Source organism: Biomphalaria glabrata, chromosome 11 (assembly GCF_947242115.1).
Source record: "Biomphalaria glabrata chromosome 11, xgBioGlab47.1, whole genome shotgun sequence".
In the NCBI taxonomy this organism is placed as follows: domain Eukaryota; kingdom Metazoa; phylum Mollusca; class Gastropoda; family Planorbidae; genus Biomphalaria; species Biomphalaria glabrata.
In genome coordinates, this window is record NC_074721.1 from 20605652 (window position 1) to 20630393 (window position 24742).

General features: G+C 37.7%; 1 protein-coding gene across 2 annotated transcripts in view; it reads left to right on the forward strand.

The window, feature by feature from the left end:
• LOC106058378 (uncharacterized) overlaps positions 1-24742 on the forward strand; it is a 37910-nt gene that overhangs the window by 2966 nt on the left and 10202 nt on the right. Inside the window, exons 2-8 of one of the 2 annotated variants that reach the window (XM_056004904.1) lie at positions 358-498; positions 1469-1624; positions 6161-6256; positions 7352-7426; positions 11478-11591; positions 12804-12844; positions 24637-24683. In XM_056004904.1, the coding sequence (XP_055860879.1) occupies positions 377-498; positions 1469-1624; positions 6161-6256; positions 7352-7426; positions 11478-11591; positions 12804-12844; positions 24637-24683 (651 nt within the window). In that variant the 5' untranslated portion in view covers positions 358-376. Of the gene's footprint in view, positions 1-357; positions 499-1468; positions 1625-6160; positions 6257-7351; positions 7427-11477; positions 11592-12793; positions 12845-24636; positions 24684-24742 lie in introns of both variants that reach the window. The other variant, XM_056004903.1, reaches the window with a different exon arrangement.

The window sequence follows — 24742 nt, forward strand, 5'->3', positions numbered from 1 at the left end:
ATAAAATATGGCCTTATAAAGGGTCTAATATCTCAGATAGCTTAGGGTACTGACATAAAATATGGCCTTATAAAGGGTCTAATATCTCAGATAGCTTAGGGTACTGACATAAAATATGGCCTTATAAAGGGTCTAATATCTCAGATAGCTTAGAGTACTGACATGAAATATGGCCTTATAAAGGGTCTTATATCTCAGATACCTTAGAGTGGGGCTTAGAGTACTGTCATAAAATATGGCCTTATAAAGGGTCTAATATCTCAAAGCGTAGGGCCTTTTCAAGTCTAAATACTGCCCTGCATAAATAAAAATCATTGAATGTTATTTATTTATCAATCAATCCTATTTGCTTTCTAGCCATCAGTAGTTTGCCAAGATGAATCGAGAGCTGTCATCATTGGTTTGTTTCAAGAAGGAAGATGCCAAGTCCTACGCCAGAAACAACCAGTCACTTAATGTTCCAACCTTTGCCTGTCCCAGGGAGATCTTCAAGAACAGGTTGGAGACTAGCACACTCAATTGTTCCAATCCCTGATTGACTGTCCGTTAAGGGTCCAGTTTGCGGACATTAATGACCTAAAGAAAAGATTTTTTTTCTTTAAAAGGCTCTTCACAGACCCATGTGTCCGGAGTATGATTATCACATCCGTTGTTAAGAGACACTGCTCCTTGAGTTCCACTTGGGTTCAGTTCCGACTCCTCTTGTTGCTAACAAGATATTTTGTTTTGTATATACCGGTACTCTGAAAAGAGCATTGTTACAAAACTTATATCAACTCACTCTGACTGGTACAAAGTTTCTACGCACCCATTCTCGGATCAAGTTGAAATTTTACACAATTATTCATTGGCAAAGACAAAACATGAAGCAATTTAAAAAAAAAACAACAACAACAATTAGTCAATTAATTACTGGTAGTTTCTTTGGTACCAACCAGGGAAATTAAACTATCAGGGTTTGTCCCCTTAGAGAATTGAACACATTATTTCTTCTTCACTCATTCTCGGATCAAGTTGAAACGTTCAACAATTATTTGTTTTACCTAACAAAACATGAATCAATTTTAAAAGTAACCAATTAGTCAATCAATTATTTGTTCTACCAAACAAAACATGAATCAATTTTAAAAGTAACCAATTAGTCAATCAATTATTAATATTATTTTGCTTGATATCAAATAAGAGAAATAACTTCTACATTATTATTATATTTATTCTAAACATAATATATTATATATTATTATTGTAGTTGTTAGGGGATAGTTCTTTCCCTTAGATAAGCTTTGAACTTTTTAAAAAGGATTTTTTATATTTTGCTTTTTTTTCTATTTCAATTTTTATTTATTCGAGCTCTGAATGATTCAAGTGGACTGACAGTTGTTTACAATTAGATATTCGATCTTTCAATGTGTGGTCCACTTTGATGTTGGTTTACACGTATGCTAATATTCATGGCTGTACATGACAGGCTGACCAAGTTCTACACTATCAAGACACAGAATGAGACTCACGTTCAGTTCGACTGCCTCCTCAACTTCCACCTCAAGTCCGGCAGCTATTTGAGTCGTTGTGTCAACGGGACGTGGTCAGGAGAGGAGCCCATTTGTGAAGTGGACTATTACAAGTTAGTACTAGTCTGCCCATGGGGGCGCGGTGGCTGAATGGTTAAGCGCTTGGCATCCGAAACTGGGGTACTTTGGTTCAAATCACTGTACAGACTGGGATTTTGAATTTCGGGATTTTTTCGGCGCCCCTGAGTCCATCCAACTCTAATGGATGCCTGACATCAATAGGGTAAAGTAAAGGTGGTTGGTCGTTGTGCTGGTCACATGATACCCTGCTCGTTAACCATTGGCCAAAGAAAGAGATGACCTTAACCTTTCCTGCCCAATAGACCGCATGGTATAAAATGGGAACTTTACCTTTTTACTGTCCAAGTCCACTCAATTAGTTTAGGTTCGATTCTCATCATAACATTCACCCTGGCGTGGAAAAAAAAAGGGGGGGGGGCGGAAAGGCGATCATTCATTTTTCATGAGATCAAATTTCGCATGTTTCAGCTTTGATCAAGTTAACTGGACATCATTACAAATATTTTAAAAACTTTAATTATCAAATACAGAGACATCCTTTATTCGAAATAGGACTTTTCATATCATTCTTGTGGAAGACATCTGTAATAAAATCAATTCAAAACGTTTTCTTGTAGAAGACTTCTTTGTAAACTCCTCTAATTCGATTCTCATTCATTATTATTTCAGAACTGTAAAAATTTTTCCAAAGCGCCTTACCATTGTACTGTTGACTTTTTTTTTTTAGCTGAATAAAACGGACCCACTATAAGACGTCTTCCTTACCACAAATATGACCTTATCAGGTTCAATCCCACAACTAGCCTGTATGTGCTATGATACATGTATCTCTTACTTTTTAGTAGCAGTTCTTCGCATCCATTCTTTATTTGACCTTTTTTTTTACTAACAGATCTCCCCGAGACCTACCAGCAGGATAAGGGGCTGCTGCTATACCTTTTTCTCATTGTGGGTAAAGGGGGTTCACAGGTAGATATTGAAAAATAGTGTGAATTTGATATTCTCCTAGATTGTGTCAGACACGTTGCAGCTTTCTATAATTTATTTTGTATATTTGTTTCTTGATAACATTTCGTGTATTACATTATTAAGTTACATAAGTTAAAATTTGGCTGTTATTTTTCTACCTGACATAAAGTGAATCAATAAAAAAAATAAACAATTAGGTTATTAATTATTGTTACTAAGTTATTTTGTTTGGTATTGAACAAGGAAAAGAAATTGTACTTGACAGATACGGCAATAAATTGAATTAGTTCCCTTTATACTTTGTGTAGAGAATTAGTTCGTCGCTTAAAACTTTCAAACTGACGATAGCTATGAAACCTCCTATCTTCATAAGAACTCCGCTGGCAAAATAGTTAGACTATTGGCTTGAGGAGGCTTCAGCCCTCGAGTTTGAGTCGTACTTTTTTTATAAAATGCATTTAAAAAGCTGTCACGGTAACCTTAAGAAGATGCCCCCTTCTTTCTTCCCCCCCCCCTACCTTTGCAACTGGTCCAGATAAGTGATTGGATCATAGCGTATTGAGAAAGCTAAAAGCATGAAATAAAGCTAAACAAAAATAATTGGTCAATATATTTCTAATCGCACAGATTTATTATTGTTGGTCTACATCTATTACAAATGTAAACAATTACACGTTATAGAAGCGTTGATATTTTAAAATAGTAAAGTAAAGTAAAGTTTCCCTTTCAGACCTTGTGTTCTATAGGGCAGATGATGTAAAGGTCATCTGTTTCTGTGGCCTACGGTTAACAAGGGTGTCATGTGGCCAGCACAACGACCAACCGCCTTTACTTTTCCCTAACTAATGTCAGGTACCCATTAGAGCTGGGTGGACTCAGAGGCGCCCGAAGATCCCGAAATTAAAAATCCCAGTCTTCACCAGGATTCGAACCCCGGTCCCCGGTTCGGAAGCCAAGCGCTTTACCGCTCAGCCACCGCGCCTCGATATTTTAAAATATTTATTTATTATTCTTGTTTCCATCATTAAGCCTAAATTAATGACTGAACTGTTCCGGTCTTATGTCCTGATCGATTGAGAATCTTGAGTGTACATAATGTTTCTTACAGAGAAACGTTTCTTGTTGTTAGCCCCTTAGAATGAGCATTCCCTTGTCAGAGGCATGTATGTTAGCTCCTCAGAATGAGCATTCCCTTGTCAGAGGCATGTATGTTAGCCCCTCAGAATGAGCATTCCCTTGTCAGAGGCATGTATGTTAGCCCCTCAGAATGAGCATTCCCTTGTCAGAGGCATGTATGTTAGCCCCTCAGAATGAGCATTCCCTTGTCAGAGGCATGTATGTTAGCTCCTCAGAATGAGCATTCCCTTGTCAGAGGCATGTATGTTAGCCCCTCAGAATGAGCATTCCCTTGTCAGAGGCATGTATGTTAGCCCCTCAGAATGAGCATTCCCTTGTCAGAGGCATGTATGTTAGCCCCTCAGAATGAGCATTCCTTTGTCAGAGGCATGTATGTTAGCCCCTCAGAATGAGCATTCCCTTGTCAGAGGCATGTATGTTAGCTCCTCAGAATGAGCATTCCCTTGTCAGAGGCATGTATGTTAGCCCCTCAGAATGAGCATTCCCTTGTCAGAGGCATGTATGTTAGCTCCTCAGAATGAGCATTCCCTTGTCAGAGGCATGTTGCCTTCATCGTCCTTTTCCTCCGACTTGGGATGGCTTAGGGAGTTTTTACAAAGCTTGTATCAACTCACATTGTCTGTCTGTTTGTCTGTCTGGTAAATATTTTGTTCACCTTACTTTTCCAACACCCATTCTCGGGTGAAGTTAAAACAGTTATTCATTGTCTTAGACATGACGTGAATCAATACCAAATTAACCAATTAGTCTATTACTTACTATTAAGTAAAGTAAAGTTCTCTTTCAGACCTTGTGGTCTATAGGGCAGATGATTTTGTGGCCTACGGTTAACGAGGGTGTCATGTGGCCAGCACAACGACCTACCGCCTTTACTTTTCCCCAACTAATGTCAGGAACTCAGAGGCGCCCAAGGATCACGAAATAAAAATCCCAGTCTTCACCAGGATTTAACCCGGGACCCCCGGTTCAAAAGCCAAGAACTTTACCGCTCAGCCACCGCGCCTCCCATTGCTTACTATTACTAATTAATTCATTTTTTTTATACCAACAAGGGAAATTTATCCTTCAGTAATCACATATACGGCTAAATATGTAGGGTTTTGTCCCCTTAGATAATTCAACACGTTATTCTCCCATACCCATTCTCGGATCAACCTAACAAAACATGAATCAATTAAAGAGTTAACTAATAAGTCAATTAAATATTGGTAATAAATTATTTTGTTTGATATTAAATAAGGGAAATAACTTACACATTATTGCAAGATATCATTGTAAGTGCAGCGTTCTTTCCCTTAAATAAGTTTTGTTTTTTTTTAGAAAAGATTTTTTTATTTATTTTTCTTGTTCTGTTTACTTTGTGGCAGCCATGACGTACTACTGATGACAATGTAGGACTAAGGTTAAAGAGGCGCAGCAGAGAATATAAAACTGACAAGGCATTGAATTGGTATTGTTACGTATTTCTGAATCTTCTGGCTAAATGTATTAGTAGGCACACAAATAAAAACACTGCAAAGAACTTGACGACTCAACATTCAGTTTCATATAACTTTAATGACTATTAACTCTAACAATTCGTCACTGTAACATGTAGCGTAGAAGACTGTACAATATCTGTCAGTTTAAAGTTAGCTATACTTCGTTGCAATTCATCTCTTCACTTCGTTGCAATTCATCTCTTCTCTACTTGCCTCGAGCCGTATTCCACAGAACAGACCAACGACACACTTCCCAGTGTCGCTCCAGGTCTCCGAAAGCTGAACCAAGTCGTACTCAAGTCTACCGAATCAGAACCGCACACGTCTTACATCGACAGTATCGACTGTAACGGCTCAAGTCCACTGTAGTTCGCTGTATAGACTTTAATGACAGTAGTCCACTCCAGTTAACTCTACCCTAGTTAACTTGCATCGAGTCGTACACATCTCTCTTCTACTGTCTCGCACAGTAGACAACAGTACCGACGACTCACTCACGACTGACTTTCACATTAACTTTCTGGCTTATATAGAGTCCCTAATCGCTTCTCCAAAGTTGCACAAACACTGCTAGTATCCTCTGGAATAACATGTCAGGAAACGTCACATCCTGTCTTTATTTATACATGTAGATTCCAGAGAACACTCGCTGCAGTGTCATCAAGTCGGGGTCACACGTAGTGACCTTTATCTGTCACTGTTCATTAGTAACTGTCCCCCTACTTAGATCTGTTCGTCCTCTGGAACAACACGTGTGGACACGTCACATCCTGTCTTTGTTTGTACATGTAGATTCCAGAGAACACTCGCTGCTGTGTCATCTCGCCGGGGTCATACGTTGACCTCTACCTATCACTGTTCATTTGTAACAGTATTTATAAACCCAGTCTGGCAGATCGAAATGAGTGTTAGGAAAGATGTTGAGTTCACGCAGTCATTAAGTTTTTGCAGACTTTGATTCAAGATTATTTTTGTTTACAGAGATCGTATTCGGCTGAGCTCCATGATAATCATACTCTGTCTTTTTGTATCTTTATTATTCCTGGGATCTGATTTTTGTATGTTTATGAAAAAAAGGTAAGTTCATATCAAAATACATCAAGATCTAGATCTGTACTCGTAGACTTTGTAGAAATGTAGGCAACGTACAGGTTTGGATTTGGTTCATTTGGAATAGTGGTCATTAGTGGTCATTAGTGGTCACAGTTCAATTTATTACTTAAGGTTTTGTTTTTCTTCACAAAACTTCTATTGACTCACTTCGTCTGTCTGGCAGAATGAGTTTCACGTTTTTTTTCTCCCACTTCCCGGATCAAGTTGAAACTTTTATGCACGATGACAACAAAGAAATCAATTAAAAAATTAACCAATTATTAAATTAATTGGTAGTAATTATTTATGTATAGCTACGGCCTGCGGGCTTTTTCTGTGTACAGACCAAAGGTTTGGAACTCACTTCCCATTGATCTCAGACAGATAACATGCTATACAACTCCCAAGAAGAATATTAAGACCTACCTGTTTAAAACTTTTTTAGATTAGTTTGTCATTTAGCTCTCGTGTTTATGTTTGTTATTTTTTCACAGCGCCATGAGCCTACATTTTGTTTGTTAACAGCGCTTTATAAATAAAATTATTATTATTATTATTATAAAAGAGCGAGTATTCATTCTCTGGCGAAGCCAGGGTCGAGTTTCGTTAAAAGGAAACAAAATTCATCGTAGTCCCTTTAACAGTTTCCGCCGAGGAATATTCTGGTGATGTGGAAGGTCTGCAGAAGTACCGCCCTCTGACAGGCAACGAGAATGTTCCTAGGAATGCCAAGGGCCTTAAAAGTATCTGTGAGGTCAGTTGTTATTATTCCCTCGGTTGATATGACAATGGGGTATATTGTTATTTTAGATAATTTCCATAAACGCTTCATCTCCAAGCCAAGATTCCCATATTTTCGTTGTTTCTCCAGCTCAGTTTTTTTTTTAATTATGAGATAGTGGTACGGCGATGTCAATAATGGTAGCGGCCTTTTCTTTTTTATCGATGAGCAGCAGATCAGGGCGATTAAAATCTACCGTTTTGTCAGTCAAGTCAGTCAGAAAAAAGAAAATGAATCTTGAATTTTCAGTAATTGAGCGGTTCTCCCCTTTATCTAAGCTTTTTTTTTATATATTTTAGACTTGAAATTCGCCAAGAGCACGCCAGGGTCCGTGCATTTCAGATCAACAGAATGTTGCAGTATGATAACCTGCGGTAATTGTTTACTTTATAACCAACTAGTATGATAACGTTCGGTAATAGTTTACTTTATAACTCACTAGTACGATAACGTGCGGTAATTGTTTACTTCACTACTCACTAGTATGATAAAGTGCGGTAATTGTTTACTTCACAACTCACTAGTATGATAATTGTTTACTTCACGACTCACTAGTATGATAAAGTGCGGTAATTGTTTACTTCATAACTCATTTTCTTTTTTACTTTGCTTGGGAAATATTTTCTACTTGGTTTTATTAGCGGCCCCCGAAAGGGGAAAAGACGCTATTAGTTTTGTGTGAAATGTCTTTCCGTCTGTCCGTCCGTCCCGTTTAGATCTCGTAAACTAGAAAAGATATTGAAAATCCGACATCACAATATTTTAGACCATTCAAAGTTTTTTTTTCTGAAAGTGAAAAATCTAATTTTTAAAATCAGTTATGCAAGCAGTTTTTTAAAGAGAAAAAGCTAATTAGTATGCATTATAAGTTAGACCTAATTTAAAAATAATAATAATCTTATAAACTTCCTTTTCATAAACATTTTTTATATTGCGGAATTTTCTTTTTAATTTTTTATTTTGAGGATTCGAATAAGAGATTGAGCCTTTTCAAAACAATTAGAGTATAGGACTTAGTCCAGGGGATGTGCGATGGCTGAGCGGTAAAGCGCTTGGCTTCCGAACCGGGGGTCCCGGGTTCGAATCCTGGTGAAGACTGGGATTTTCAACTTTGGAATCTTTGGGCGCCCCTGAAACCTCTAATGGGTACCTGACATTAGTTGGGGAAAAGTAAAGGCGGTTGGTCGTTGTGCTGGCAACATGACACCCTCGTTAACCGTAGGCCACAAAAACAGATGAACTTTACATCATCTGCCCTATAGACCACAAGGTCTGAAAGGGGAACTAGTTAGGTCAGGTTCACATCTAACTTTACATTCACTTTCACCTATCCTTTGATCTGTTGGACCGTTGGGGCACTACACAAGATCTGTTAACCTTCATTCTCCATTCTTATCTCTTATTTGTCTTTGATATAATTTCATTCGGATTAAAGCCTGCCTGGGTGGACCACTTCGGGGTTTTGAGTTTGTGTTTCCACACAAACTGTCATTTGTAACCTTGTTGATATAGAGTTCATGTAAGACCAAAATGTGGATAGAGGGCCAGAGTGCATCTCTTAGTAATGTGAATTATCACTTGTTAACATTTTACAAATCTTAAATCAACTCACTCTGTCTGGTAAAAAGTTTGTACACGTTATTGCTCAGACACCCAATCTCGGATCAAACTGAAATTTTGCACAATTATTTCTTTTACCTTTCAGCACAAGAATCAATTTTAAAAAATGAACCAATAAGTTATTAACTATTGCTAATAAATTATTTTGTTTGGTATCTCGAACAAGGGAAAGAAATTGTACTTTACTGAAGTTTTGGTATAAGCTGAATTAGTCCCCTTTATAGGTTGCATCTTTAAATTGAACCAAATAATATATAACTACACAATAACTAAACATTTTTTTATTATTCATAAGATCCTTAGAGATTGGAGGATTTTTGAGAATATTTACCATAAAGAGACAAGAAAATGACTCGGTGATAAAGCTAGCTACAATTTTGCTCACATTTTAAGTAGATAAATGAAGCCACTTCCGACGCGTAAAAAAGGAACTTCCAATGTCTCATTAATTAATGTAAGTTTCTAATCAAATAGTTTCGGGTCAATTTCATTTCGTTTTTTGTACCTTTTCGGTCATGTGTCCCGCGACACGAGTGTTGGAAATTTAAATGACCCGAAGGTCGAATTAGGCATCACCTGTTTTTCTTGCTTTACTTTATAATCCCACCAGCTCCCAATAAATTGTCCACCCACTTTTCCATAGCTTCAGAAGTTCTACAGGATTTGTTTTTCGAAGACCACCAAAGTTTTTCTGGTAGAGTTCTCCATAGTGTCCGTAGTAACTGAAGCTTCATGTTAAAAATGTCATTATATATTGTTGTAAACCTAATGGTGGCACAGAGAGGGGTAGTGGTGTGTGTAGTCAGCCGACGCAAATCGCCCCAGGCCAGCGCTAGACGAGCGGTCAACCGTGACGAGCTACGACGGTCAGCCAAGACGAGTGTCAGCATGAAGGTTCGAGTAGGATCGGCGTCGTGAACAGAGCTCAGGAGCGTCACGAGAGTTGTAGTCACCTGACCACCCAGAAACGTCGAGCGGCGTTCTGTCCGGTTCGAGAAGGCCAGTAGGGACCCTATATAAGAGAGGAGGTGTCGCAGTCAAGACGGTCGAGAAAAGGGGCTCAATACAGCATAAATAAATAACAGCCAATACTGTACAATTGGCAACACGTACACTGTACAAATATCTCTCCGATAACACCGTACCGCCGTATCAACTCTTGCACTGGCCTCTCCGTCTCGTTCCGGGCTTGCACTGGGTTCAACAGTTCAGGACTGACTTCACACACTAGGCTCGTTGTGTCGGACTCGAACGCAGATAAAGATCAAGACGTCGTCTCGTACTCGCGAGGTTTCTTGACAGTACTTGTTGATGTCCAAGGGCTGAGCCGAAGGCTCTTCGAGCCATAAGTTTGAAAAAAAACCTGTTTGGACGCCAAACAGTAAAAAAAAAACAAAAAAAAACTGTGAGAACACAGTTCTGTTTTAGAGAGACCCGAGTCAATGCCTATGTAAAACATTGCTGTTTCCAATGCCTTTGGCCCCCCGACGCATGCTTGGCCGCACATGTCCCACCGGGAGCCTCCGCCATTTTCCTTCGTTGTACCAAGCTAGCTGTGCAGGACCCGCCATTTATGTAACGGTTCCTTTGAGGAACAGCGCATGGATGTGGGACGTGTTCGTGGGGACTTTTTTACAACTCTGCCCGTGCAATGAGTTGACTCTCGACTACCCGTGGGCATCCCCACGGTAGTCTTGTGTTGCTACCCATTTAGCCTAACCACTTCCTCTCATGGTCGTTTCCATGCGAGCGCCACGATGAGGCAGGGCAACGTGCTCGCGTCTTGACAGTACTTGACAATACTTTGGACCGAAGCGTCGTAATGCGCTGTTCTGAACTGCACCGCTAAACCACAACCAAGTCGTCTTTAGTGAACCGGACTGGTGTGAACCGGACTGTTGTGAACCGGACTGTTGTGAACCGTCTGACTGTGACAAATCTTCTCTTTATATAGGATCCCCGCTGGCCTTCCAGAAACCGACGGAACGTCGCTCGACCATTCTGGTTGATCACGTGACTACACCCGGCGTGACTGGCCTGACTACACACACACTACTCCCGTTATCAGCACCACCACCAGAGTTATAACAATATGCTTAGCAGAGATTTTATTGATGCATAAGCTGTAAATCAAATCTCTGAACAATGCATTAGAAAAAGCAAAGTAGGTTTAGGAAACTGTTTTCTCTTTATTTAACTTTTAAATCAAATGCTCTGTTACAGCTGTACGATCTACCCAAACCATTGTTTAAATTATTTTAAACTCTATATCCAATGAGTGTTACAGCTGTACGATCTAGCCAAACCATGATTTCGATTATTTTAAATGTTATATGACATGACTGTTATGGCTGTACGATCTACCCAAACCATGGTTTCATTGATTTTAAACTCTGTATCCCATGACTGTTACAGCTGTTCAGACTAACCAAATTATGGCCTCAATGATATTAAACTCTATATTTCGTGACTTACAGCTGTTCAGCTTACACAAACCATGGTTTCAAACTTTCAATGTTTATAAACTCTATATGCCATAAATGTTACAGCTGTTCAGCCTACCCCAACTATGGCCTCAATGATATTAAACTCTATATGCCATAAATGTTACAGCTGTTCAGCCTACCCCAACTATGGCCTCAATGATATTAAACTCTATATGCCATGACTGTTACAGCTGTTCAGCCTACCCCAACTATGGCCTCAATGATATTAAACTCTATATGCCATAAATGTTACAGCTGTTCAGCCTACCCCAACTATGGCCTCAATGATATTAAACTCTATATGCCATGACTGTTACAGCTGTTCAGCCTACCCCAACTATGGCCTCAATGATATTAAACTCTATATCCCAGAGTTGCAGCAGTTCATCGGCATTAAACATAAAGATTACAAGCGTGAGCAGACACGCGCCAGGTAAGGGTTAGACCATACATGCATAAATAAGTTCAGGTAATAGACCAAACAGACACGAATAAGTTCAGGTTTAGACCAATTACCTTTACCTATCCCTTAGTCTGTAGGACCGTTGGGGCACCTTGTAAGATTTGTCGACCGTCTTTCTCCATTCCTCTCTGTCCTTTGCCTTAGAACCTCTTTCAATGGCAGTACCGTCCATTCTTGTATGTTGTCCTCCCATTACTGTCTCTGCCTTTTCTTCTTTTTCCTGTTACTGTTACCTGAGGGAAGGTCTTTGCCAGCACCATAGACCTTGTAATATGGCCATAGATTTTTAGCGTGCTTTTTTTTTAAAGATAGTTAGCAGGTCATCATGGGGTCCAATCACTGCAGTAATCCTGTCTCTAATCTCTAGGTTTAGACCATACAGGCATTAATAAGTTCAGGTTTAGACCCCACAGACACGAACAAGTTCAGGTTTAGGCCAAACAGGCACGAGTAAGATCAGGTATATACCGTGTTGATAGAAACGAATAAGGTCAGGTGTTAATCATGTTGATAAAACGAACAATAACAGATATAAATTATGTTAGAAACGAATAAGATCAGGTATAGACAGTGCTGTTAGAAACGAATAAAATCAGGTATAGACAGTGCTGTTAGAAACGAATAAAATCAGGTATAGACAGTGCTGTTAGAAACGAATAAAATCAGGTATAGACAGTGCTGTTAGAAACGAATAAAATCAGGTATAGACAGTGCTGTTAGAAACAAATAAGATCAGGTATAGACAGTGCTGTAAAATTGATTTACCTATAGGCATCATAAGCTATAGCTTAGCCTCACCTCTCGCCCCATATTGTTTTGAGAAAAAACAAAACAAAGGAATAAATTGTCTGATGTTTACAAGCAGACCCCTAGCTCAAATAGCTTAGTGTCTTGTCTAAATCCGGTCATACACCTAAGGGGAGACAAGCTGAAAGACGCGCGAGGGTTGACCCTACTGAGAGGCACACCTAAGGGTATATTTATTGTAAAATACACTCATTTGGTTTCCCCCCTCAAATTGGGGCCCGGGGGATTTTGAAACTTTCCCCTCCCTCCCCCCACCCTAGCTTCGCCTCTGAATGAATATTTTAACACGTATTTGACATGTTTCAAGTATGCGCCTGTCTATAGCCTTAGAACTCAACTGTTATCTTGTTATTTTCTTTTCTTTTGTCAATCGAGCGACGTGAGTGCCGCTGTATACGACGAAGAGTATTTTCAAGGTATGTTTCATATTATTATTTGTTTACATTTCATTTCTTGCCCATTGAACAATCTATAAGAAACGAGCAATACAAAAGCCACGCCCGTTGTTTTGGTCCCAGGATATATATTGTTTTCTAGTAATTTTTTTTTTAGCCATGGACCCCCCTTCCTTTTATAACTTGGACCGGCCCATAAATTTGAGTATGACTTTTCTCCCCCCCCCCCCCTCCAAACTGTCCGCCTTACCAAATAGTCTTCTTTTCATTATCTGACTATACTATTACTTTTCCGTTATTTTGAAATATTTGACAATCTCTATCCTGGGCGTAGCCAGGATTTTGTTTCGGGGGGGGGGGGGAAATCCCCCCCCCGCGAATAAAATGTATATGTATTTATGTGTGTGTGTATGTACATAATCTTTATTACATTCTGACCCTTCATTCTTTCGGAAGACATTTATTGTGCCCTAGAATAGGTTCTTCCATGAGGAAAAATTGTAGATTCCCCGCCATTTCTAGCAAGGGGGTCAAGGGGAGCGCTAGGAGCTTCCCCAGCGCGGGGCGAAGCCCCGCCGCCAAGCACTATTTCTGATATTGAAAGCCAAAAAAATGCATATTCTGAGGTATCTACACTGCATTTACCAGCTATTAAAAAGTTATATTTCAAAAACCTAATGTGCTATTCTTACTGACTTAGACCCTCCCGCGCAGTTCTGCGCATTTGCCGTCAAGCTGTTTCCATAAAGTAGTAGATCTCCCGCCATTACTAGCAAGGGGGTCTGGGGGAGCACTAGGAGCCAAGCACTATTTCTGATATTGAAAGCCAACAAAATGCATATTCTGAGGTACCTACACTGCATTTTCCTGCTATTAAAAAGTTTTTTTTCAAAAACCTAATGTGCTATTCTTACTGACTTAGACCCTCCCACGCCGTTCGGAGCATTTGCCGTCAAGCTGTTTCCATAAAAATCTGTCACTGGTAATGTCTCTTACCACCTGCCATGAGGACCTCCATGAATGTGTGGCGTCATGTTGTACTAGGATATCATCGCAACTCTTCTGCGTAATTCTTTTTGTCGGAGAATATGTCCCGCAAACCTCATGCGACGCTCTGTCACAATCTTAGTAAGGGATCGACTCCCAGTTCGGCATAGGATTTCCTTGATTTGGACCCGATCTCTATAACTGACTCCTAAAATCTGTCTTAGCCATCTTTATTGAGCCACATTTAGTGTTTTTCAATTTCGGCAGATGACTATTCACTGCACTTTATTAATGGAGCCCCGCCACTGGTAAAAATGTCTAGTCTCTCTTAAATACACTCTTGGAATTAAGTGACTGTAGTTTGCTTTAGATTTTATATCGAAAAGGGAAGTTTTATCGTCAAAATCATCTGTTGGGGGTTCTCCACCTCCAAATGCTCTGTAGGGGGATCTTAAACTCAAAATCATCTGGAGGGGTTTTAAACTTTTTAAAAAAGCCATCTGTAGGAGAGGGGTTTAAACTCAAAACCCCCGATTGGATTGGCTACGCTCAAATAATTTTAGTGTGTAATTTGCTTTTTTAGCGGCCCCCGTAAGGGGAAAAAGCCGCTATTAGGTTTGTGCAAAATGTCCGTCTGTCCGTCTGTCCGTCTGTCACACTCAGATCTCGAAAACTAGAAGAGATATGAAAAATATTATTTCATCATTAAATCCGGCTTGAAAAGTTTAGGTGCAACGGCTACTTTTGGTTTTCTAAAAGCAAACCGTTTAATTTATAAAATTAATTATGCAAGCGATTTTTTCATAAAAATACACCAATTCTAAAACAATTACGTAAATGTAAGGGAGGCAATGTTACAATATGCTAACAAAGATGGACAATTCTTGTGTATTTTCAGTATCACTAAGTCAAATATATTTTTAAAATGTACAGGAAATGTTTACAACAAATACAAATAATAGTTAAAGACGTTTTTTTCTGGTCAACTAGCTGCTAAAATTAAAAGAAAACATTTCTGTTTGTTTATAAAGGCTAATAATGCACTTTGTATGTAAATATCACGCACATTTTTTTAAATGGACTTTTTATGCAGCGATTTTCGTGCAGTAGCGTAACGTCGCAACATGATCAGGTGCTAAACCAATTCCTTAAACTTTTTTAAAAAATCAGATTTTATTTATTTTTTGTTTAGTGCCCCCATCCGAATAAAAGAAGCTTATTTTTGTGCGTTTTGTCTGTTGGTCGGTCTGTCCGTCACGATTAGATTTAAAAAACTAGAACTCTAAAAGCTATTGAAAATCTGATTTACCCTTTAATGTTCCTCCCATAACATCTCAATAGTTTTAAGTATCTAAAATTGATTGTTCCGGATTTTTTTGTGCAAAACTAATCAACGCCAACAAATGTTTGTTTGCTCTTCTAACTTATATTACATTCAATTTCCATGCTTAAACGTTGCAAAAACACATTATCAATAATATGTTGTTCCGTTTTTTATGTAAATAGCATATTAATGCTAAATCATAATCTCTATACTGACTTATATTTCATTAAGTGTAAAAATGTTCCGGATATTGTTTTATAAAACATGAATTATGCCTAATGATTGTTTGAAATCGCATAAGGCTTTTAAAAAAAGTAATTTACTAGAATTGATTACTGAAAATTACTTTTTAGACATTTAATTTTCTTGTAAAACATAACATAGAAGTTTTGTAATCGATAAAGAAAGTTCCGGATTTTGTTTCTTACAAATCGTCGCCAGAAATTTCCGAATTTATTTAAAAATCTACTAACGCCAAATAATTGTTTGAACTCCCTCTTCTAATTAATAAACAAATAATCTTCTCATTTACGAAATAATGTTTTTACGGATTTTTATGAAAAATATTTTAACTCACTACTCTCTTACAGTACATTTAACTTTCTACCTAAAACATTAAAAAATCTAATTATCGTTAATATTATGTTCCGGTTTTTAAGGAAAACAGAATCCAAACACCAAAGTAAGGTATGAAAATCTCTCCACGTGGCTGTAGTACATCTAATTTTTATACGAGACCATCCAAAAAATTTAATTAACGGTATTACATTTATCTGAAATTCTCTTTTTCTTTTACTATTTATACAAACATCCGGAACAATCTATTATATAAACTTTTCAATTGTGTTCATACCTAAAAATTATTGCGATGTTTTGAAACGTAAAATAAAGGTTAATCAATTTTTAATAACTTTTAGTTGTTTTTTTTATATCAAGATAACGGACAGACCGACTGACAGACAAAACGCAAAAACAATGTGGCTTTGATCCTTTTTAAATAATATCTATTAGAACTCAGTGCACCAATGTCTATGAACCCTCGTTAAATATCTCGTGTAAATAAAGACATTTTTTTTTATGGTACCGGTACTAGCCTATTGTGAGGTAATGGAATTTTTTTTCTTTGACATCATATGAATGGACTCTTTAAATGTAATGTTAAAAGAACGCACTCGGTGCACCAATGTCTATTAACCCTCGAAAAAATTGCTTGTATTAATGAAAACATATTTTAGTCTAACTAAGCCGTGTGACGTAGTGTTTTTTTTCCTTTGACGTCACATGGAATGAATTCTTTAAATGAAATGCTAAAAGAACGCACTCGGTGCACCAATGTCTATGAACACTCGAGAAATGGCTCGTGTTGATAAAGGTGATTTTTAGTCTAGCTAGGCCTTGTGACGTAGTGTTTTTTTTTCCTTTGACGTCATATGGAATGAATTCTTTAAATGAAATGCTAAAAGAACGCACTCGGTGCACCAATGTCTATGAAGTCGGATCCCTGTCGGATCTGCATATTCGCAAATAATATTCAAGAGGTGATTTAATTTTGATGTAAAATGTTTTACACGTTTCGGATGTTCCTTCAGAGTTGAAGATAATTACTTCCTAGTCCAAACCTCCCGCAGGACGACGGGGGATGGGAGCGGGCAGGGTTTGAACCCTGGGCCATCCATAAATCTGAACGACAGTCCAGCGCGCAAACCGCACGACCAGGCAGCCATCCGATGGTCAAAAGTAATAATGTTTCAAAGATTCATTTGCCGTAAATTTAAATTTAAATTTAATAAAAAAATAGTAGATTAGTTTTAGTATATTAAAACATTACAATATTGATCAAAACGTTTGGAAATGAAAATCTACACTTTTTTTTTACACTTTAAGTTTAGAAATTGAAATTCTACATCTTAATCTAGTCTATTTTAGTCTAAACTAGATCTAGAAATTCTAGATCTAGACTCTAAAATAATTTTAATTAGAATATAAATCCAGATCTAGATATACTGTAATAAAAATCTAGATCTAGTTTAAAAAATCTAGATTAGATCTAAATCAAGATATCATTCCTTTTTTAAACGCGAGTCACATAACGAGGCTTAATAAACATTACTATACCGAGTTCTTTTTTCATTTCATTTGAAGAATTAATTCCATATAACGTCAGAGGGAAAAAAAAAACACTACGTCACACGGCCTAGCTAGACTAAAAATCGCCTTCATCTATAAGAGCCATTTATCGAGCGTTCATAGACTTTGGTGCACCGAGTGCGTTCTTTAAGCATTTCATTTAAAGAATTCATTCCATATGACGTCAAAGGAAAAAAAAACACTACGTCACAAGGCCTAGCTAGACTAAAAATCACCTTTATCAACACGAGCCATTTCTCGAGTGTTCATAGACATTGGTGCACCGAGTGCGTTCTTTTAGCATTTCATTTAAAGAATTCATTCCATGTGACGTCAAAGGAAAAAAAACACTACGTCACACGGCTTAGTTAGACTAAAATATGTTTTCATTAATACAAGCAATTTTTTCGAGGGTTAATAGACATTGGTGCACCGAGTGCGTTCTTTTAACATTACATTTAAAGAGTCCATTCATATGATGTCAAAGAAAAAAAATTCCATTACCTCACAATAGGCTAGTACCGGTACCATAAAAAAAAATGTCTTTATTTACACGAGATATTTAACGAGGGTTCATAGACATTGGTGCACTGAGTTCTAATAGATATTATTTAAAAAGGATCAAAGCCACATTGTTTTTGCGTTTTGTCTGTCAGTCGGTCTGTCCGTTATCTTGATATAAAAAAAACAACTAAAAGTTATTAAAAATTGATTAACCTTTATTTTACGTTTCAAAACATCGCAATAATTTTTAGGTATGAACACAATTGAAAAGTTTATATAATAGATTGTTCCGGATGTTTGTATAAATAGTAAAAGAAAAAGAGAATTTCAGATAAATGTAATACCGTTAATTAAATTTTTTGGATGGTCTCGTATAAAAATTAGATGTACTACAGCCACGTGGAGAGATTTTCATACCTTACTTTGGTGTTTGGATTCTGTTTTCCTTAAAAACCGGAACATAATATTAACGATAATTAGATTTTTTAATGTTTTAGGTAGAAAGTTAAATGTACTGTAAGAGAGTAGTGAGTTAAAATATTTTTCATAAAAATCCGTAAAAACATTATTTCGTAAATGAGAAGATTATTTGTTTATTAATTAGAAGAGGGAGTTCAAACAATTATTTGGCGTTAGTAGATTTTTAAATAAATTCGGAAATTTCTGGCGACGATTTGTAAGAAACAAAATCCGGAACTTTCTTTATCGATTACAAAACTTCTATGTTATGTTTTACAAGAAAATTAAATGTCTAAAAAGTAATTTTCAGTAATCAATTCTAGTAAATTACTTTTTTTAAAAGCCTTATGCGATTTCAAACAATCATTAGGCATAATTCATGTTTTATAAAACAATATCCGGAACATTTTTACACTTAATGAAATATAAGTCAGTATAGAGATTATGATTTAGCATTAATATGCTATTTACATAAAAAACGGAACAACATATTATTGATAATGTGTTTTTGCAACGTTTAAGCATGGAAATTGAATGTAATATAAGTTAGAAGAGCAAACAAACATTTGTTGGCGTTGATTAGTTTTGCACAAAAAAATCCGGAACAATCAATTTTAGATACTTAAAACTATTGAGATGTTATGGGAGGAACATTAAAGGGTAAATCAGATTTTCAATAGCTTTTAGAGTTCTAGTTTTTTAAATCTAATCGTGACGGACAGACCGACCAACAGACAAAACGCACAAAAATAAGCTTCTTTTATTCGGATGGGGGCACTAAACAAAAAATAAATAAAATCTGATTTTTTAAAAAAGTTTAAGGAATTGGTTTAGCACCTGATCATGTTGCGACGTTACGCTACTGCACGAAAATCGCTGCATAAAAAGTCCATTTAAAAAAATGTGCGTGATATTTACATACAAAGTGCATTATTAGCCTTTATAAACAAACAGAAATGTTTTCTTTTAATTTTAGCAGCTAGTTGACCAGAAAAAAACGTCTTTAACTATTATTTGTATTTGTTGTAAACATTTCCTGTACATTTTAAAAATATATTTGACTTAGTGATACTGAAAATACACAAAAATTGTCCATCTTTGTTAGCATATTGTAACATTGCCTCCCTTACATTTACGTAATTGTTTTAGAATTGGTGTATTTTTATGAAAAAATCGCTTGCATAATTAATTTTATAAATTAAACGGTTTGCTTTTAGAAAACCAAAAGTAGCCGTTGCACCTAAACTTTTCAAGCCGGATTTAATGATGAAATAAATAGTAGGGTTGAACCCCCCCCCTGGCTACGCCCATGAGCTCTATGACTATGATACTTTTATGGTCTTTTTACATCCTGCTCCGCCCCCCCTCCCAAAAAAAAAAAAAAACTGTTTACATAATCTGTTACATCTCACAGGCACGGCCCGCTGTATAACGCTACTCCTCCTTACTATATACTTTTAATTCGATTACCGATATCACTTCTTCGCCCTACCACCCTACGCCTTAGGAAATAGTCCTACATACAATCTCTTATGTCGCTACACTTCTGGTATCTTGGCCGATTTGGTGACGTGGGAGGGGGTGGAGCGATTGCGTCTACTGCCCTCCCCACTCTAGCCCTCTGAGTGGGGGGGGGGGGGGGTCCTATTTTTATGGAGAAATCATAGTTTGTGAACAAAATTAGTTGAATATCTATATAAGCTACATATTGATGTTTTAACCCATTTGTATATTATGTCGCACACACACTTTGATCTAAAATTTTTATCATTAGTAAATTAAAATGAAAAAGGGTTGTACCAGGTGGGAGGGGCGATACATGCAATCGCCTTTCGCCCATCGGACAAACCAATACTTTTTTCTTTTTGTATTTTAGTTAAGAAATTACAAAATTAAAAAAAATGTCACTCATATAATTTATATATGCTAATGCTATAAATTAAATTCTTATATCGAAGAATTCGTTAATGCCAAATGCAATCACCGTGGGCGCCCGCATGACTTTTTGCAGGGTGGTGTAAGTCTCTACTCTTGGCTCAAAGTCGTAACTGCAACGTTTTTATTACAAAGAATATTAAAGAAAAGAAATAGTGCACTACGCCACCCATACACGCGAACAAACTATTTACTATACATTTTGGTCAGTTTATCTGTGCGGTCCGTGCATCCCAACGGTTGATCAAACAAAAAATGCAAACACTGCCAAAACTGTCAATAACTTAACTACTGAATTGCTTCTTGTCGCGATGGACAAGCCGGCGATGAACGCTTATCTGCAGTGCTTCATAATGTTGCAGCTCTTGCATATTTTAGGACGTAAACAAAAGAACTTGAACTGAACATAATTATTGCTTGAAAAGCGAAATGTTAATGAAGAAACTAACGAACAAAGTGACGTCATGTAAAGCTGTGTTCTTTAATAACTCCCAAAATCCAAACATATGTTTTTTTTTCTCGGTGTGTCTGTCGACTGTTAATTCTCGGTAGCACCAACTCAATACCCCGTTTGCCTGCCAGCAGTCTCGCCTTCCTCAAGATGCCATCCTTGAAGTGTTCTTCAATATGGCCACGTTTGTATTTATGTCATTAATGTGACTGCTGATTTGCTGTTAAGCGGCCACTTATGCTAAGATGGACAGACTGCATCATCACTGAAACTGGTTCATGAAAAGATGAATAATTGACAAATAGACAAATCTGAGAAGCAGGCACAGATTACGCATATGCAGTTTGTCTGGTTTCACTTACAGCCGTTATTTAAAACACGCCAAACAGTCAAAGATTTATAAGAGTTGTGACTTAAAGCGCGAAGGAATTTGTATTTCTCAGTCAAATGTGTCTCACACAAAAGAGGTAAATTTAGCATCAACGCTCTCGCTTGGGACAGCTATGGAAGAAATAGATAATCTTCTGGATGACACCGACAGCATTACCAATAGGCCTATTTGAAAAGGCATACAGGTCAATAATAACAAATTTAAGTCTGTGGGGCTCGCAACGGACAATGTCTGCTTTAGGATATTTTTTACGAATCCTTGCCTGAACACAGTTTTTAATGCCACCCATCACGGGGCAGCCATCGTAGCCTTGGCCGAGTAGTTTGTCCATGTGAAAAATGCCAAGAAATACCAGCAGTTAATTCCTGATGGTGCTGCTTGTATATTTTGGTTTCTTGCTGCTGCCAATGCTCTGTCGATACAAATCAACGTTTTGACTCGGGTGATATGGGAAGAACTTTTTTTATATCTCTTCTATCACAAACTGGTGGACGTGTTTAACCTGCTATTTTATTTTATTGAGCGCTAACGCTGACCGCAACTCCGCAAGATGTGAATACATTTACCAAGATGACTGTACTCTTCAATCTTGTTAAAAGAAACTTTCACATATATCAAATCAAAAGACAGCTGGCAAGTTTTTAACTCCAAGACAAAAAAACAAATACTTTATCATTTTCTGGGTCTTTACTAAATGTAATAACTACTAAATATATGCAAATGAAAACAAATCGTTACGACGTGATATAGAATATTGAATAGCAAGCGAACATGGGCGGACATATACTACTGATTAGCTTGTTACAGTTTATTACAACAATAGCTTATCCTTAATAACTTTATTTTAATGGAAGCACTATATGTTAAGTTGCTTCCTAGCAGAAGTTAATTGATTTGAAGAGTAAAAAACTGGCTAAAATTTGGCTACCCAGAATTCAGAGGGTGCACGTGAATGGTCAGTCATCAATGCCTGATAAGCCTAGGCTAGTCTACTACAACTGTACTTCAGTCACCAGTGGAAGCACTAATTGTTCAGTTGCTACTTAGATTTTAATTGACCTGATGGTGCAAAAAAAGTGGCTAGAATTTGGCTAATCAGAATCCAGGGGGGTGCAAGTCAGGGGCGGACTGGGTGTCAAGATCGGCCCAGGCATTTCTAGACCATCCAGCCCATAAATTGTATATTATACGATGGGCACACAATTCTAGATTCTATTTATTTAGATAATGTATCGAAAGCTGTACACATGCATGCAGTTGTTTAATACGTGCCTTAGAGACATCAATGAGGCTCTTGTCTTATAAACTACAGACGTAATTTAAAACAAAAAGATTATTGTTGTGGTAATACCTGCCCATTTGGGTACCGGCCCACCGGGCATTTGCCCGAACGCCCATATAGCCAGTCCGCCCCTGGTGCAAGTGCACCCCCTTGTACCCCCCTGCGGGCGCCCAAGGCAATCACTAGCAGAAATTATAAAAAGGAGCGAGGATTAACGTTTTCACTCTACCGCCCTCTCTCCTTTCCCGACGAAAACATGACGTTTTAAAACTGAATAGTCAAATATGGCGACATAGTTTATGTAATTGCACATGAATTTATCTTAGTTATTTAAGAAAAAATTTGTTTTGGAAAATTTAGAATTCATACGAAATTTTTCATTATAAGATTAACAATTGAGATGAGTTCTGAACCCAAATATTATTTTCCTAGTCATCTGTTTCCAGCCTTTACTCATACTGATATTTTTCTGTTGCATAAAAAATTTGGGACTAAAAATCACAATATATAGGGCCTACGTAAATCCTAAATATGAAAGAAAATTTAAGTAGAATCTAATTGGTTCACTTAATTTCTCCTCCCACTTCCCAAATGTTTTGTTTAGAGCTTTGAATGATAGTTCTGTAACAAAACAAAGTTACAAACATGCCTTTTGAGCAAAATGTATCACTTAAAAATGAGCTTTTTTAAAAAATATTATTAATTATTAATCTAAATATGTGGGGTATCTTATCTTTTCAAGGAACAAATCGGTTGTATTTGCTATGTAGTAAGAGCCTGTAAATTCATATTAGAATATTTTTGAAGTAAAACATTTTCAAAAGGTCCTTTTTTTGAATAGGATGAGTAATGAGTTGTAAATGTCAGGAGAATGCGTTTCTGCTGTGAAGAATGCAAGAAAACGGTTTTGGCGTCGGGCAGCTTTCTACGCTCCCCCAGACTCCCTAGCTGCCAAGAGAAAGGCCTCAACATGGCTGTTTTTTTGTTGTTTTGCTTCTCCAAAAGTTGAGAAACACTGCTTTAAAAAATATATATATATGTGTGCGTGCGTGCGTATGTGTATATATGCTGTACGCTCATTTATGCTTAGGGTTAGGGTTTACTGAGGGTTAGGGTTACCTTTTACCTTTACCTATCCCTTAGTCTGTTGGACCGTTGGGGCACCAGGCAAGATTTGTCGACCGTCTTTCTCCATTCCTCCCTTTTTTTTGCCTTGATCAGAACCTCTCTCAATGGCAGGCCTGTCCATTCTTTAATGTTGTCCTCCCATCGCTTTTTCTGTCTGCCTCTTCTTCTTTTTCCTGGCACTGTTCCCTGAAGAAAGGTCTTTGCGAGCCCCGTAGATCTTGTAATGTGGCCAAAGGTTTTAAGCTTTCGTTTTTTCACAATAGTAAGCAGGTCGTCATGAGCTCCGATCGCTACAGTAACCCTGTCTATGATTTCTTGGTTTGTGATGCGGTCTTTGAATGTGATGCCTAGGATCCTTCTGTAGCATCTCAATTCCATTGCTAGGATCCTCCTCTCAAGCTCTGCATTCAACGTCCACGACTCGCAAGCATATAAAAATGTGGCCATGACCAGAGAGCGCATCAGTCTAATTTTGGTTAGGGTTACGGTTTGGAAAAAAAATCGCCCCCCCCACTCCAAAGTTCTGAATGCGCTAGTGCCTTATACTGGGGCGAGATCGTAGCCAGTGAAGCTTTGATACCTTTATACTGGGGCAAGATCGTAGCCAGTGAAGCTTTGATACCTTTATACTGGGGCAAGATCGTAGCCAGTGAAGCTTTGATACCCTTATACTGGGGCAAGATCATAGCCAGTGAAGCTTTGATACCCTTATACTGGGGCAAGATCGTAGCCAGTGAAGCTTTGATACCTTTATACTGGGGCAAGATCGTAGCCAGTGAAGCTTTGATACCTTTATACTGGGGCAAGATCGTAGCCAGTGAAGCTTTGATACCTTTATACTGGGGCAAGATCGTAGCCAGCGAAGCTTTGATACCCTTATACTGGGGCAAGATCATAGCCAGTGAAGCTTTGATACCCTTATACTGGCGCAAGATCGTAGCCAGTGAAGCTTTGATACCTTTATACTGGGGCAAGATCGTAGCCAGTGAAGCTTTGATACCCTTATACTGGGGCAAGATCATAGCCAGTGAAGCTTTGATACCTTTATACTGGGGCAAGATCGTAGCCAGTGAAGCTTTGATACCTTTATACTGGGGCAAGATCGTAGCCTCGTTCATTGAAATGCACGTTTTAACCATTAATAGTACTAACCATAGCCTTTCGAATCCTGAGGGGAAATTGTACATTCATTGAACAATCTGACTCTACTGTTGATGTGTTGCAGGGCGCTCAGCTTCCCGTGTGCAAACAGATGATAGAAGACAAGACAAGGTAATAGAACAAAAAAAACTTTAAGGGTTAACAGCGCCTAATGTATCAAACTTTTTGTT